Here is a 13,351-nt window from a genome sequence, read left to right as displayed (position 1 = left end):
AGCTAGAGATGGAGTTTTCTTTATTCCTGCTGAAGTTAGCAGGGGGATTCACAATCCTGATGACCTTGCCACATCAACCCCTGTGTTTTCATTTAAGAAGGACACAGATGCACTAAAATAGTTTATTTCACACCAAACGAAGATATACATTCCCAGCATAACTTGCATAGGTTTTAGAGCAGTAGCCGTGTTAGTCTGTATCAGCAAAAAGGAGGAGGAGTGCTTGTGGCACCTTAGAGACTAACGAATTTATTTGAGCATCAGCTTTCATGGGCTAAAACCCACTTGATCAGATGCATGCAGTGGAAAATACAGTAGGAAGATATATATAGACACACACATACACACATACACACACACACACAGAGAGAACATGAAAAAATGGGTGTTGCCATACCCACTATAATGAGAGTAATCAGTTAAGGTGAGTTTCCTTTTCAAAGCAATGTATTAAACAACGAAGTCAAAAGAAAAATGATTACCTACTGATAAAGTGTGTCAAATTTGGTCTCACCAGCACTGGGACCAGTTGGGAGACCTCTGAACTCTGTGGAGGGTACAGATGCTATCACAGAGCTGTGTAAGCTGTGAAGCTTGACTTCAGGCCCAGGCAGAGTGCTCATATCAATTTGTCAGACAGGCACCGTACTACAGCCAAACGTACTCCAATCAGGGGAGCCCACTTGCTGCTCATAGGAAAGGCAAAGACAAGACATGCTGGAATCCACCTTAGAGGTGGGCGTCATAATGTCCAATTGAATGGCTGCCCCAGTTGAGCCTTTCCCTCCCTGCAAAACAGAGGCGCTCAGCAGCAGAGCTCAGAGCACTGCCTTTCATTCTCTCTCTCCAGTCTGGAAAAGAGCCCTCAGGTTTCTTGATTCTGGTCATTTCCTTTGCTTTTTCTTATCTTCTCTTTTTCCTTAGTGTTTTGCAAGTTAGTGAGAGAGAGGCAGAAGGAAGGAGAGAACAGGAGAAAGGATCATAATACTTTTTTACTCATTGTTGTATGATGGGGGAATAGAGAGCTACAACAATTCTGCTGTCAGTTAAACTCATGCACCTACACTGAGTCACTGGTTGTGCAGTTTAAACTGAAGGACTGATTTGGCCCATGTTGTGACTTTAAAATGTTAATACCTGATGCTCTCATTAAGGTATTAACGAGAATCATGTAACCAAAGGTGCTTTTACAAAACATGGTTATTATAAATTTATGTATTCTTATATAATATAAAAACTACAGCATTTAAAATCTTAACAAGATGCTTTTTATGCAATTTTCCAGGATTGACTGTGTATGAAATAAAGTGTGGGCTGCAGCCTTTAGAGTGCTGTCTTCTGGGTTAGCTGTGCTAAGCAGCTTTGGATTGTTGCTGTTATGTGGGGTACCATTTGACATGACTGTAGCAAATGCACCATTTCTTATATTGGGTAAGTGAAAAGAAATTGGGCTTGATGGAAAAGATGGAAATGCAAAATGTGCCTAGTGGGAGATTATTTTTACATGGCATGAATCTGGGATCAGCACAATTATAAGTTAAGACCACTGGGTATGATAGTCGTTTTCCAGGTGTTTATCCATTCTGTTATTCAGCAGTGCAGAATGTGCAAATTAAGGGCTCACAGGTAATGCAGGAGGTACAGCAGCAGAGGGCCGTTCAGCTCAGTGTGAGGTTGAAGGTGGATCCATGCTCCCAAAAGCAGTTCTGTACTTTCCATAGCATGGCTGAGGGATCTACCTCATTATCCTAGATGTGCTTTCTCTTTCAGAGAAATGTGGTGAGAGAGAAAGAAAGAGATCTCACCATGGGAAAATGTAATACATTACCTCGTATATGGAGGGGGTGGGTGACATTTATTTTCGGTGGGTCCATAACTTCACTTCGTGTCAACACAATGCTTATTGCTCAGCTTAAGTCATTGCTTGTTTTGCAATTTTGCTATTTTCCATTAGAAATTGATATTGATGGTATGTACAATAAGCTATTAACCTTTTCCCTTTTGTAGGGGTTGGTGTTGATGACATGTTCATTATGATCTTCTGCTGGCAACAGACTAATCCTAAAAATAAAGTTGAAAAGCGGATGGCTGAAACTTATTCAGAGGCAGCAGTGTCTATCACAATCACCACTCTCACTGATGTTTTAGCTTTCTACATAGGGATCATGACTTCCTTTCAGTCTGTGAAGTCCTTTTGTCTCTACACAGGAACTGCTTTCATCTTCTGCTATTTATACAACATCACATTCTTAGAAGCTGTTCTTGCTTTAAATGGTAAAAGGGAAGAAGGCAACAGACACTGGTTAATTTTCACAAAAGTGAAGGACATTGTTCAGCCACATCGCTCCTGCTTGTACAACCTGTGCTGTGTAGGAGGCTTTTCTGATAAATCTTCTGGGGGAGAAGGCGAACATCCAATGCACAAATTCTTTAGGAAATATTATGGTCCTTTCCTTACAAAAATCTGGACCAAAGTGTTTGTGGTGTTGCTGTATGAAGGGTTCCTGGCTAGTGGTATTTATGGGTGTACTCAGATAAAGGAAGGTACAGTCCTGCGAAATCTGGCTAGTGATGATTCTTATGTCATTCGGTACTACGACTGGGAAGATGAATATTTCTCAGAGTACGGTCCTAGGATTATGGTCACTATCACAGAAAATGTACTTTATTGGAATCCATCTATTCGTAATGACATTGAGAACCGTATGGAGTCTTTAGAAAATAACTCCTTTGTGGAAAAGAGTCTCTCAGAGTCATGGCTACAAATGTATGAGAATGTTGCTAGAATCGGTTCACTGAATATAGATACTAAGGCGTTTTTCATGGGTAATCTATCTGAACTATATAAATTATTTCCAGAGTTTGAATGGGACATTGATATTCGCTATCAAGAAATAGCAGCTTCACATTTTTTCATTCAAACAGTGAATGTTACTACTGCAGTTGATGAGAAGAACCTTTTACACCAATTAAGAGGCCTAGCCAAGGACTGTAAGATCCCATTAATGGTATATCACCCAGCATTCATATACTATGGTCAGTATATTGTAATAGTGCCAAACACCATTCAGAATACTGGAATTGCTACTGGAGTCATGTTGTGTGTTTCCTTGCTGCTTATTCCCAATCCGCTCTGCTCCTTGTGGGTAACTTTTGCTATTGCTTCTGTTATTGTTGGCGTTGCTGGTTTCATGACATACTGGGATGTTAATCTTGATTCCATATCTATGATTAACCTTGTCATTTGCATCGGGTTTTCAGTAGATTTTTCTGCTCATATATCCTATGCATTTGTTTCAAGTGAAAAGTCAACTGTCAATGAAAGGGCAGTTGATGCCCTGTATCTTCTTGGTTACCCGGTGATACAAGGTGTTATCTCCACTATATTAGGAGTAATTGTGCTGTCTGCAGCACAAACTTACATCTTCAGAACATTTTTTAAGATTGTTTCTCGTTATCTTGTTTGGAGCTGTTCATGGTCTTGTTTTTATTCCAGTATTTTTAACATTTTTTGGAATTCATGGCAGATCACAGACAATAGGAAAAAAACAGCAGTAATGTATCAAACACTTCACCCTGAAGGTAAAATAAATCCAGATTGCTCATCAATTTACATACAATTTAAAATACAGCATATCAGCCAAAAAGAACATGCTGAAGGTTTCAAAACATTAATCTGCAGATTAAAATTAGCATTGTATGAAAATGTTAGTTTTGTACTGTTCAGGTTTAACACTTAATGCGATTAGCGCAAAGCCCACTAGGGAACTTTTAGCTCACCATAGCAGGGTCCACATGGACAGTTACTGCACAGCATGCAAGTGTGCTGTAGATTATACCCCGTTTGCCATGGACAAACTGTTCATCCTGATAAGCCCTTAGATCATTAGAGAAAACGTGGGTTAAGTAAAATGATATCACAATAATAGAATATTACCAAACCAAAAAAAAATAGTTAAAATACATTTGAAGTTAAAAGCATGTTCTCTTGATCTTATATATTCTGTGTTAAATGCCGAATAAAGATTTCAAAAGGAATATAAATTATGCCAGCATTATTTGAGCTTTCTCATAGTGTACTCTCATGAAGTTTAAATGTAGGCATCCCTCTATTACCATGGAAGCAGACAAATTGTTAAAGAGGATAATTGAAAACCAGGCCTAGGAGCAACAGCAGCACTTAAGTACTGCAGCAGCTGGCCACTCAGCAACAGCAGGTTACTGCACAACAGCAGGAGCAATCTGGGACCTATTGCAGCAGATGTTGAGTTGCCATCTGGCCTCATCAGCAGCCACCCTGTTGAATAGCCACCCTCTGTCCCAAATGTAACCAGATGATTTGGTGACATTTGAAACGGTTGCCACAGTTTTCCTGTGAGAAATCTGCCTGGCCCAGCTCATCTGTAGTAAAGAACAGGCCACCTTCAAAGTGTTGGAGTCTGCAGAAGAAATAGGCTACAATCAGCCAGACTGGATGGACATACAGATGCTGGTTACAGAGTAAAATCTGTTCTCCTGGGACACAGCCCAGGTCAGCATGAAATGGTTTTGGGATCTCTGGTGATGGTGGCTTACTCCTGAGATCCACTCTTCTGCAGCACTTGTTTAGTTATTGGTGGTGGAGCAATCTAGAAAGATTCTGCCACATGGGCCATGAGAATGGAACTGTTGATGATTCCGAACGGACAGCTGCAGATGTGCATCTCCTGGACGACAACATGGAAGCTGAACCCCTCCCAGGGAATGAGACTTCCTCAAGGGAAAGATGCAGGATCTCTTTTGTAACTGCAGACGCAACTGATTTGACCTGCCTACAGAGAGTGTAATGAATAGGGCCCTACCAAATTCACGGCCATGAAAAATGCATCACGGATGGTGAAATCTGGTTTCCCGCTGTGAAATCTGGTATTTTGTGTGCTTTTACCCTACACAATACAGATTTAATGGGGAGACCAGGATTTCTCAAATTGGGGGTCCTGACCCGAAAGAGTTGCGGGGGGGGTTGCAAGATTATTTTAGGGGTGTCACATAGGCACTGACTTCTACTGGCGTCAGTGGCTGCTCGACCCCCCCCCCCCCGCTCCTGCCCTGACTCCACCCCTTCCCCTTCCCCATTCTAACTCCTTCCCCAAATCCTCATCCCGGCCCTGCCTCTTCCACCTCTCCTCCCATGAGCGCGCCATGTTCTGGCTCCTCCCGGAGCTTGCTACAGCTCTTTGGTGGCGGCAAGCGCTGGGAGGTGGGTGGAGGAGCGGGGGACGTGGCGCGCTCAGGGGAGGGGCAGGAGATGAGGTGGGGCCGAGGGGATGGGGAGGGGAGCTTGGCTGCCAGTGGGTGCAGAGCACTCACTCATTTTTCCCTATGGGTGCTCCAGCTCTGGAGCAGCAACGGAATCGGCATCTATGGGACGTCATGGTATTGCCATCCTTACTTCTACGCTGCCTTGGTTGGATGGCTGGAGAGCAGTGGCTGTTGGCCGGGTGCACCGCTCTGAAGGCAGAGCCCTGCCAGCAGCAGCCCAGAAGTAAGGGTGGCAATACCATACCATGCCAGACTATGAGCTGCAGAGACATTCCAGCCACTTCCGGGGAGCTCCCACACCATGATAAACGCTGCCCCAACCCCCTGCCACAGCCCTGAGTCCCCTCCCAAACCCAAATTGCCCTAGCAGCAGTTGGTGAGGCTGGCCTAGGGGCCGCCTGATTTGTTTGGGCAGCCCCAGAGGCAGAAGCAAGCCTCAGGGACAAACCATAACAGAACAAGCCATGAGTTTCAAACTTCTCTCCACTTGCTGGGGATGCCTTGACTCAGTCCTCAGCCTTGCGACATAAGAGTGTGGGAAGCTTGAGTAATCTGAGTCCGGAGTCAGATGAAGGATCAGTCTGCTGCTCCAAAGGGCATCGGGGTATTGGGCTGAAGGAACCAGGGAAAGGCTGAGAGGAGTTGATATGCACCAGAGAGCGAGTGTGAGAATGGCCCTGATAATCCTGAACAGTTAAGTAATTTGCAGACCCAGATGCAGATTTTCCGATTGAGTCCGGGTGAGCAACAAAAACAAATTAATCATTTAAAGAACAGACAGAAGGAGCTAATCAAAGAGGAGAGAAGCCATTTGGCTGTGGCTAAGGTGGATGAACAAGTACCCAGACTGGAAAACGAGACCAACGTTTTTGACGCTCACAGATCCGGAGACAGGCTTCATTGAACACTGACAAATGCAATACTGGAAACCAGTCTGGCTCACCTGTGTGTTAATATTGGTAAACTAGATCTTAAATTTATAAGAATGTGTTTAGACTTCATGAAATGCTTGTAGGATGCTGCATATATTAAACTTACTTACAAAAGCTTTACCCCATGTTATAAGGTTCTCTTAAGTCTTTGCATTGTAAATCTCTGTAATTGTGGAAGTCATCAAGTGGAAAAGGAGCATTAATTAATGTAGAAATGCTGGCTTCCTACAGAAAGTGTTAGGTCCTGCCCACCAGGAAGGCCCAATGAAATCAATGAGCCATTGTGAAACATCAAAGAACAAAGACTTTGTTGGTTGCTCCCCCTACGCACCATTGAAGAGAGAACCTCCAGGTGGACATGCCCTGTCACAGCTTGAACTCTGGTAGACGGGAATAAAAATCCCTGACCAGCAAAAACTGCAGCGCTATACTGCTTGGAATTTGGAGAAGGCAATATTTCTAAGCATAAGCAAGGGATCCTCAGGCTGCTTAGCTTGGGTTAGCCCTAAAGACATGTAGAGCAGCTTCTTTTACCTTTTGAAAACTAAGACTGTAACTCACTTCTGTTTGTGCATATTTACCTGCTTTAACCTTGTAAATAACTCATTTCTTTTTCTTTGTTAATAACTTTTTAATTAGTTTATTAGAGGATTGGCTACAAGTATTATCTTTGGTGTAAGATTTAAGGTGCAATTGACCTGGGGTAAGTGACTGGTCCTTTGGGACTGGGAGTAACCTTAATATTCTTGTGATTTTTGGTGTAATGGACCATCTGTCATAAGGGTAAGTTTCCAGGGTGGCAAGATAGACTGGAGTGCCCAAGGGGACTGGCTGTAGCTCCATGTTAAGGCTCTTACAGTTCTTGAGGACTACACACTTAATACTTGGTTGCTGAAATCTAAGTATAGAACAATCAACCAATTTGGGGTTTGTGCCCTGGTTTGTAACAGTCTGCCCTGAGGTTGGCACCCATGTTCATGAGCCACTCTGGACAGCCTGACCGCATTCATCAGAGGAAATTCCTGGTTAATCTCCCAAGAAGCCCAGCCGTTTAAGAGGAACTCCATGAGCAGATGAAGGCTCAAGCTGGAGGAGGAGATGACATTTTTGCAAGTCTGTAACCAGAAGTTGCAGCAGGATCTGCAGGCAACTATGCAGTCTCTCCAAGGCACAGGACCAGCTGCAGAGCCAGAGGAAGGTGCATGATGTGGCTCTGCAAGCATTTCAGGACCACTTCCAGACATCAGTGACCCAGAAGATGAATCTGTTGAGGGACCAGAACATAGTTCCAGGCTAAGCACTACAGCAGCAGCAGAGCAAAAGGAAGACATCCAGGGACCGATGAGAAAGACTGAAGATGATGATGCTGGAGAGGACAGAGGTACATAACAACAGCACTAGCACGTCATAAAATGGATCCTGTTTTGCAATGGAGGGCAGTAACCAGAATTGGCATAATTTCCGAGAAGCTTGAGGAAGACTCCACGCATCTGCATGACCAGGTTACTGAGCTACAGATCACAGAACTTAAAAGATAACTGCCCTAGAAGGAGGAGGAACTACAAGCAGACCTGGAGCGTGAACAAGCAGCCGGAAACAAAGCAGAAACCCAGAAGCAGGACCTAAAGGAGGAACTGAAGGCACTGGAAACGGAGCTTGCAGACAGACTACGCGCCACTGCTGCACAGCAAAAACTCAGGGCAAAGTGGGAACACAAAGTGACTCTTCTGAGGAAGACCCTGGATGATGAGCAAAGACCCAAGAGGCACAAAATCCAGGAGCTGAGGCGGAGGCATATATAAGTTGTGAAAGATCTGACCGAACAGCTGGAACAAACCAAGCTAGTGACGGCAAACTTTTAAAACAAAGTAGGCTCTGGAGAATAAGCAGGCTGTACTATTCACTGAAGTGAAGCTACTTCGTTAGAGCAAAGAGGACTGAATAAAGCAGAAAAAGGTAGAAGGACAGCTCCAAGAGCTGCAGGTAAAATTTATTGTGTGAGAAACTATGTGGATGGAGCTGGCTGTGAAAGTCAGATTGCAAGGATCAGTTTGCAATTTGAGCTAGACTACATCACAGGCCTTCTGAGCTAGTCAGAGAGTGAGATGATCAAATTAGTGAAAGACAATAGTCACAGCACCAGAATACATTGGAGCTGCTGCAAGAGGAGACTTGCCAGAAGCTGAGTCTCAGGAGGAAACTGAAGCAGATGGAAGATGAGAAGAATATCTTTCAAAAGCAGCTGGAGGAGGAAGAGGAGTCAAAGAGAAGCCTGGAGAAACAGATCTCTACCCTGCATCAACAGGTTGCTACCATGAAGATAGACAATGGCCCGGGCTGCCTAGAGTCAGTGGAGGAAGCCAAGAAGAAGCTGCAGAAGGACTTGGAGAACCTCAGTCATCTGCTGGTAGAGAACAACATCCCTGTTAAGTGTGTGGAAGAGAAGCTGAGGTAGAAGTAGACAAGGAAGAAATCAAGGCCTCTCTTTGACCAGAGCCCTGGAAGAAGCCATGGAACAAAAAGAGGAGCTCAAGTGGCTCAGTAAACAATTCCTCACTGAGACGGAGGACCTGATGAGTTCCAAGAACAACACTGGCAACAGTGTTCATTAGCTAGAGAAATCTAAGCAAGCCAACAGTCACATGGCAAAACAACTCGAGGCACTGGAAGAACTGGACTGCCCACCAAAGGACTGGGTATTGACAGGCATAAATACACAGGTTCTTTCTACAATAGAAGCTATGATGATGGTGATAACCTCTACACTTACCCAGGAAACCCATCTTCTAAAAAATTGGAAAGATTTGGAAGAAGAAATTACTGGAGCTGTGAGGACCAGGCTGACATCCTGACGTAGATGAATGCCCTACAGGCTCAGAAAGCAGAGGCTTTGTAGAAGCTAGAAGAGAAATGCTCCTCTGGGGTTCAGGTCCTGGGTCAAGCTATAAAACAGAAGCAGTTGTCCCACCTGAGGACAGAAAAAGAAAATGGTGACCAATAGTGTGTGCTCTTGGAGAAAGACCTGGAAGAGCTTCATACAGAAATCTTCCACCAGTCTCAAATCATCAAGGCCCAGGATGAAGAAGTAGAACTATTGGCCGGAGAGAAGGCAGCTCAGAACAAAGGTTTAAGCTATAGTTATGGTCAAGTAAAAGATGGGTTGTGTGAGAGTGTGTGTCACCCTACAGAAGGGAAAAGTCCCCAGATTAGTGAAATAGAAACACCCACTGAGGAGAAAACCCAGGTAGATTAGAAAAAGACAAGGATGTGCTCTCCAGCAGGCGACCTGGAAGCAGCAGCAAAAAGCCCTAACTGGGGTGGGGCTAAAAAATAGTCCATCCTAAAAGCAAAGATGACCCCAAAAGGGCAGGAGAATAAAAGTGTTTCTGCTTTCACCATAACCCACAAAATAGCATGTGTGCAAGAGGATCAGAAATGGGCTCTCAGTAGTAAACCACTCAATAAGAGTCATCACCATGTAATTTTGACAGGTTTCCATGCCCTTTTTTATGCTTTATGTCCTGCCACCGTGCCCCATTTCTGGGGTCATGTACACATTTGGTACTATGTTAGTATTAGAGCTGAATGGGTCTACTATTTACTTAATGTTCTTTGTTTTATATAGGAATTAGATACAGTGCTCCTGTCAGCTAATTGCTAAATTATCTGCCAAAAAACTAGAGTTTTCAGGTGCCTAACTAGCCCCTAGAATCACAGTTAAATTTGCCTCCTTACCAAAATAGGAAAGGCGGACCCTGAGACGGGTGGGGGGCTCATGTAAAAAGCAACAGGTTTTCCTTTTAAATTTAAAAGTATAAGCTGCTTTTAGTGTCATTCAGTATAAAAGCCTGTTAATATAGCTTTGTTCTATTTCTCTCTCAAAAAAAATACACCAAAGACAATGCTTGTAGCTGACACTGAAGAAACAAAGCCTTTTCTTAATTCTTTTCCTAACATGAAAAAATTCTTTAAAAACATTATACAACTTTTACACTGAGAGGCCCCTCTTCCAAGACAAAGATAAAGTCTGACATCCCAGGGTTAAAAACACAAACCCTCATGTGGTGGAAAAATTAACCATGCATTGTATTTGGATCAGAACCAAGCCTGAGGCTCCTTTATTGATTACAGGCAGAGGCGGGTAACAGCTCTAAGTAGGTGCCCGGTGTATACAGAAAATACAGATTTCAGAGTAGCAGCCGTGTTAGTCTGTATTCGCAAAAAGAAAAGGAGTGCTTGTGGCACTTTAGAGACTAACAAATTTATTTGAGCATAAGCTTTCGTGAGCTACAGCTCTCTTCATCGGATGCATTCAGTGGGGGAAAAAAATACAGGAGCTTATATTGCTGAAAACCACAATTTGTTAAACCTACTTCCTTTAACAGTATTTTCCTTATTTGGCATATAGTGCAAGTTTCAACAGTATCTTTGCCTTAGTTGGAGTTTATCAAAAACAAGCTTTTCTTGTTATTGATAGGTGTTTTCTTTGCGGTTAAGGGTTTTTTTCTAACTTCTAGAGGTTATGGTTACATTTCTTAAGCTGTGCTGTTTGCAATCCCCCCTTAATTGAATTTTCCACGCTCTTTTCTTATGCTTTATATACACAGTTAGCTTGACCAAAGTTTTAGGCCTACTTGGGAAGTTTAGGTCTACTTGGGTCCACTGAATTTTTCCTCCACATTCCCCCATTTTGGTGCCCTTTTTGGCACCACAAATTGGGCCTAAACTTCTATAGCCATGAGCTTGTTAATTTTTTTCCTTTTTGTCCAAACTGTGTCACACATTTTATTTACAATCATTAGTGCCACCTGCTTCCTTGCGCGGAGATTGGCAAGTCTAGGGCTGGATAGGCAATGATAAATACATTTATTACAGCAACAACAACATAACCCTAGGCTAAACAGCAGTAAAAGCAACAACATTTTTCATGGTAGTAATATGATGTAGTTGGGATTGGTGTATAGCTTTAGTTACAAAACACAATAAATTGGTCTGGGTACACAAAGTAGACATTTTATAGGCAGTATAAAAGGCATTCTTTTTGGCTTGATATAAATTTTGGAGTATGTAAATTTGTTCCTGTAATTGGACATTTTTTGAACCTTTAATAGGAGTGAAAATTTTTTTTTGAATTGGTTAGGTACTAAAGCAGTCCAGTTAAAGGGTATCGGGAACCTAAGGGCTAATTGTAGAGTTTTAGCCGCAGGCCAATAAATGATATGATTGCCTGCGGCTGTGGTGAGATTAAAATGTACATCATTCAAGGTAGTGGTCTTAACATGCACACAGCTATTATTAGTTTGGAAAAGTATATGTCCTGTCAGGGTAGTCCCGTGTTCAAGACGGTGTTTGTTGGGAGGGTATGGAACTGTGACAACTTTTCCTGGCTTTAGTTTATGTGGGGTTCTAGCAGCCAGAGTGTCCATTGATTTCCTATTTCTATCCAGATATCGAGCGTTATTTCAGGAGCACCGACTATAAATCGGTTAGACATAGCAGGTGATTTAATTTTCCAAATTTCTTGGTGAATTTCCAATCCCACATGCATCCTCCCCACGGACCCAGCAGGATTCGGTATGTGGAAGCCCACATCCCTCCAACCGGCCCGTATACTTGGAAGGAACACTGCGAACGTCTGCATTTTCACCCAGAGAATCTTCAAGTATGTCTCCCTGGCCACAGACCAGGTGGTAATCCCGAGGTGACTGTAAGGGCAGAGGGCCAGGCCTGATGTTCAAGATCCCTCCGAATGGCTGTGAGCTGGTCATCCAGAAAATCCTGAACCTCTGAACAAGCCTGATCCCACTGCAATGCCTTTCCAGCATTGGTGGTACTCAGTACCATATCTGTTATAAGCTTCTGGGTCATTGCACTAAGGGTGGAAATAATACGTAATTCACCTACTCCTGCTTGTGTCTGGGTCAGTTGTGCTTCAGTAATAAGGCCTGTGGCTTTTCCTAAGTGTCCCAATTTTTTTTTTATGTTCTTGACTCTTATGGATATCCCAGATTGTCGCTATGCTATTTGCAACATCCCGTAGGTGTCCAGCCTAGTCCCTTTTCTTTTCTACAGGAAACCCAGGCCCTTTGCTGTGCTAACCTAATGGCAGCCCCTTTAGAGCAATTTGGATATGTAGAGGTAATTTAAAAACTGGATAAGGGCAATGTGAATTTAATGGTCCCAAATGTGGCATTAATTACAGTCCATCGGTGTCCCAACCCACTAACACATCTCTCCCTTGTGAAGTATTATACCACGTCTGTTGGCTAAACACCTTCACAAAAAGGCTGAGAGGCATCAACATCAATGACATAAGAAGGGGCATATTACAATATGGGATAGGTTAAATCATCAGTTACTAGGATAATTTCAGTACAGGCAAAATTTCCGGTGGCAGAACAAACTTTTTGGGTATACGTTTGATTATTTACTAGTGAGTCTACTGACTGGTCAAGATCTAGAAAAATATTACTTTTCCATTCCCACCCTAAGTTTGTTAAGAAGGAGAGGCTGAGGAATATTAAAAGTTTTATCTTCAGGTAGTTTTGGCTAGCTTTTGCAAGCTATTTTTTAAGATTTCGTAGTCCTTAATTCACATAGGTGTCCGACAATGAGGCAGCAAGGGAGAGGTTACTAGCACAATCACCTTGCTTGATTGGAGGCTTTATTATGTCTTTAGGTGGAGAGGTTGTGCCTTTAAAGGCACGGTGGGTTTGTCAGCAGACAAAGGAGAGGTTACCGGCTTTTCACCTTGTCCTTCACTCCTGCTGTTCAGAAGGAGCAACAACGCCAGAAGGAAAGATCGACTGATCATCAGTCAGAGAGCCATTACAGTGAGAAACATGGGCAGGTAGTCAATTCTCGGCACTTCACAGCGGTGTTGATAATTAACAGGACTTGATAAGGGTCTTTTAGGGTGGGGCCAGGGCGGTTCCTTGCTAATGGACCTCTATATAGATCCAGTCTCCTGATTTCAGCAAGTGGCAGGGCTGCTGTATATAAAAAGACCTAACACATTTTGTTAGTGCCTGACGATAATTCAGCATTGTGTCATCCACTAAATGACTGTCCTTCTGGGCCAGTGGGGGCACAGCCAGTAGTTGCATCGGGTGCCCTGT

At 43.3% G+C, this 13,351-nt stretch overlaps 1 protein-coding gene across 1 annotated transcript; it reads left to right on the top strand.

The window, feature by feature from the left end:
* The first annotated feature begins 2,012 nt into the window (after positions 1–2,012).
* LOC102946756 (patched domain-containing protein 3-like) lies at positions 2,013–3,558 on the top strand. The gene is given in 2 exon segments (XM_037891567.2): positions 2,013–3,445; positions 3,447–3,558. Coding segments are annotated over 2 exon segments (1,533 nt in total). The 5' UTR covers positions 2,013–2,024.
* The last annotated feature ends 9,793 nt before the right edge of the window (positions 3,559–13,351 follow it).

This window comes from Chelonia mydas, chromosome 2 (genome assembly GCF_015237465.2).
Source record: "Chelonia mydas isolate rCheMyd1 chromosome 2, rCheMyd1.pri.v2, whole genome shotgun sequence".
NCBI classification, from domain to species: domain Eukaryota; kingdom Metazoa; phylum Chordata; order Testudines; family Cheloniidae; genus Chelonia; species Chelonia mydas.
The sequence above is the reverse complement of the archived record's forward strand: the minus strand, read 5'-3'. Positions and strand labels throughout refer to the sequence as shown.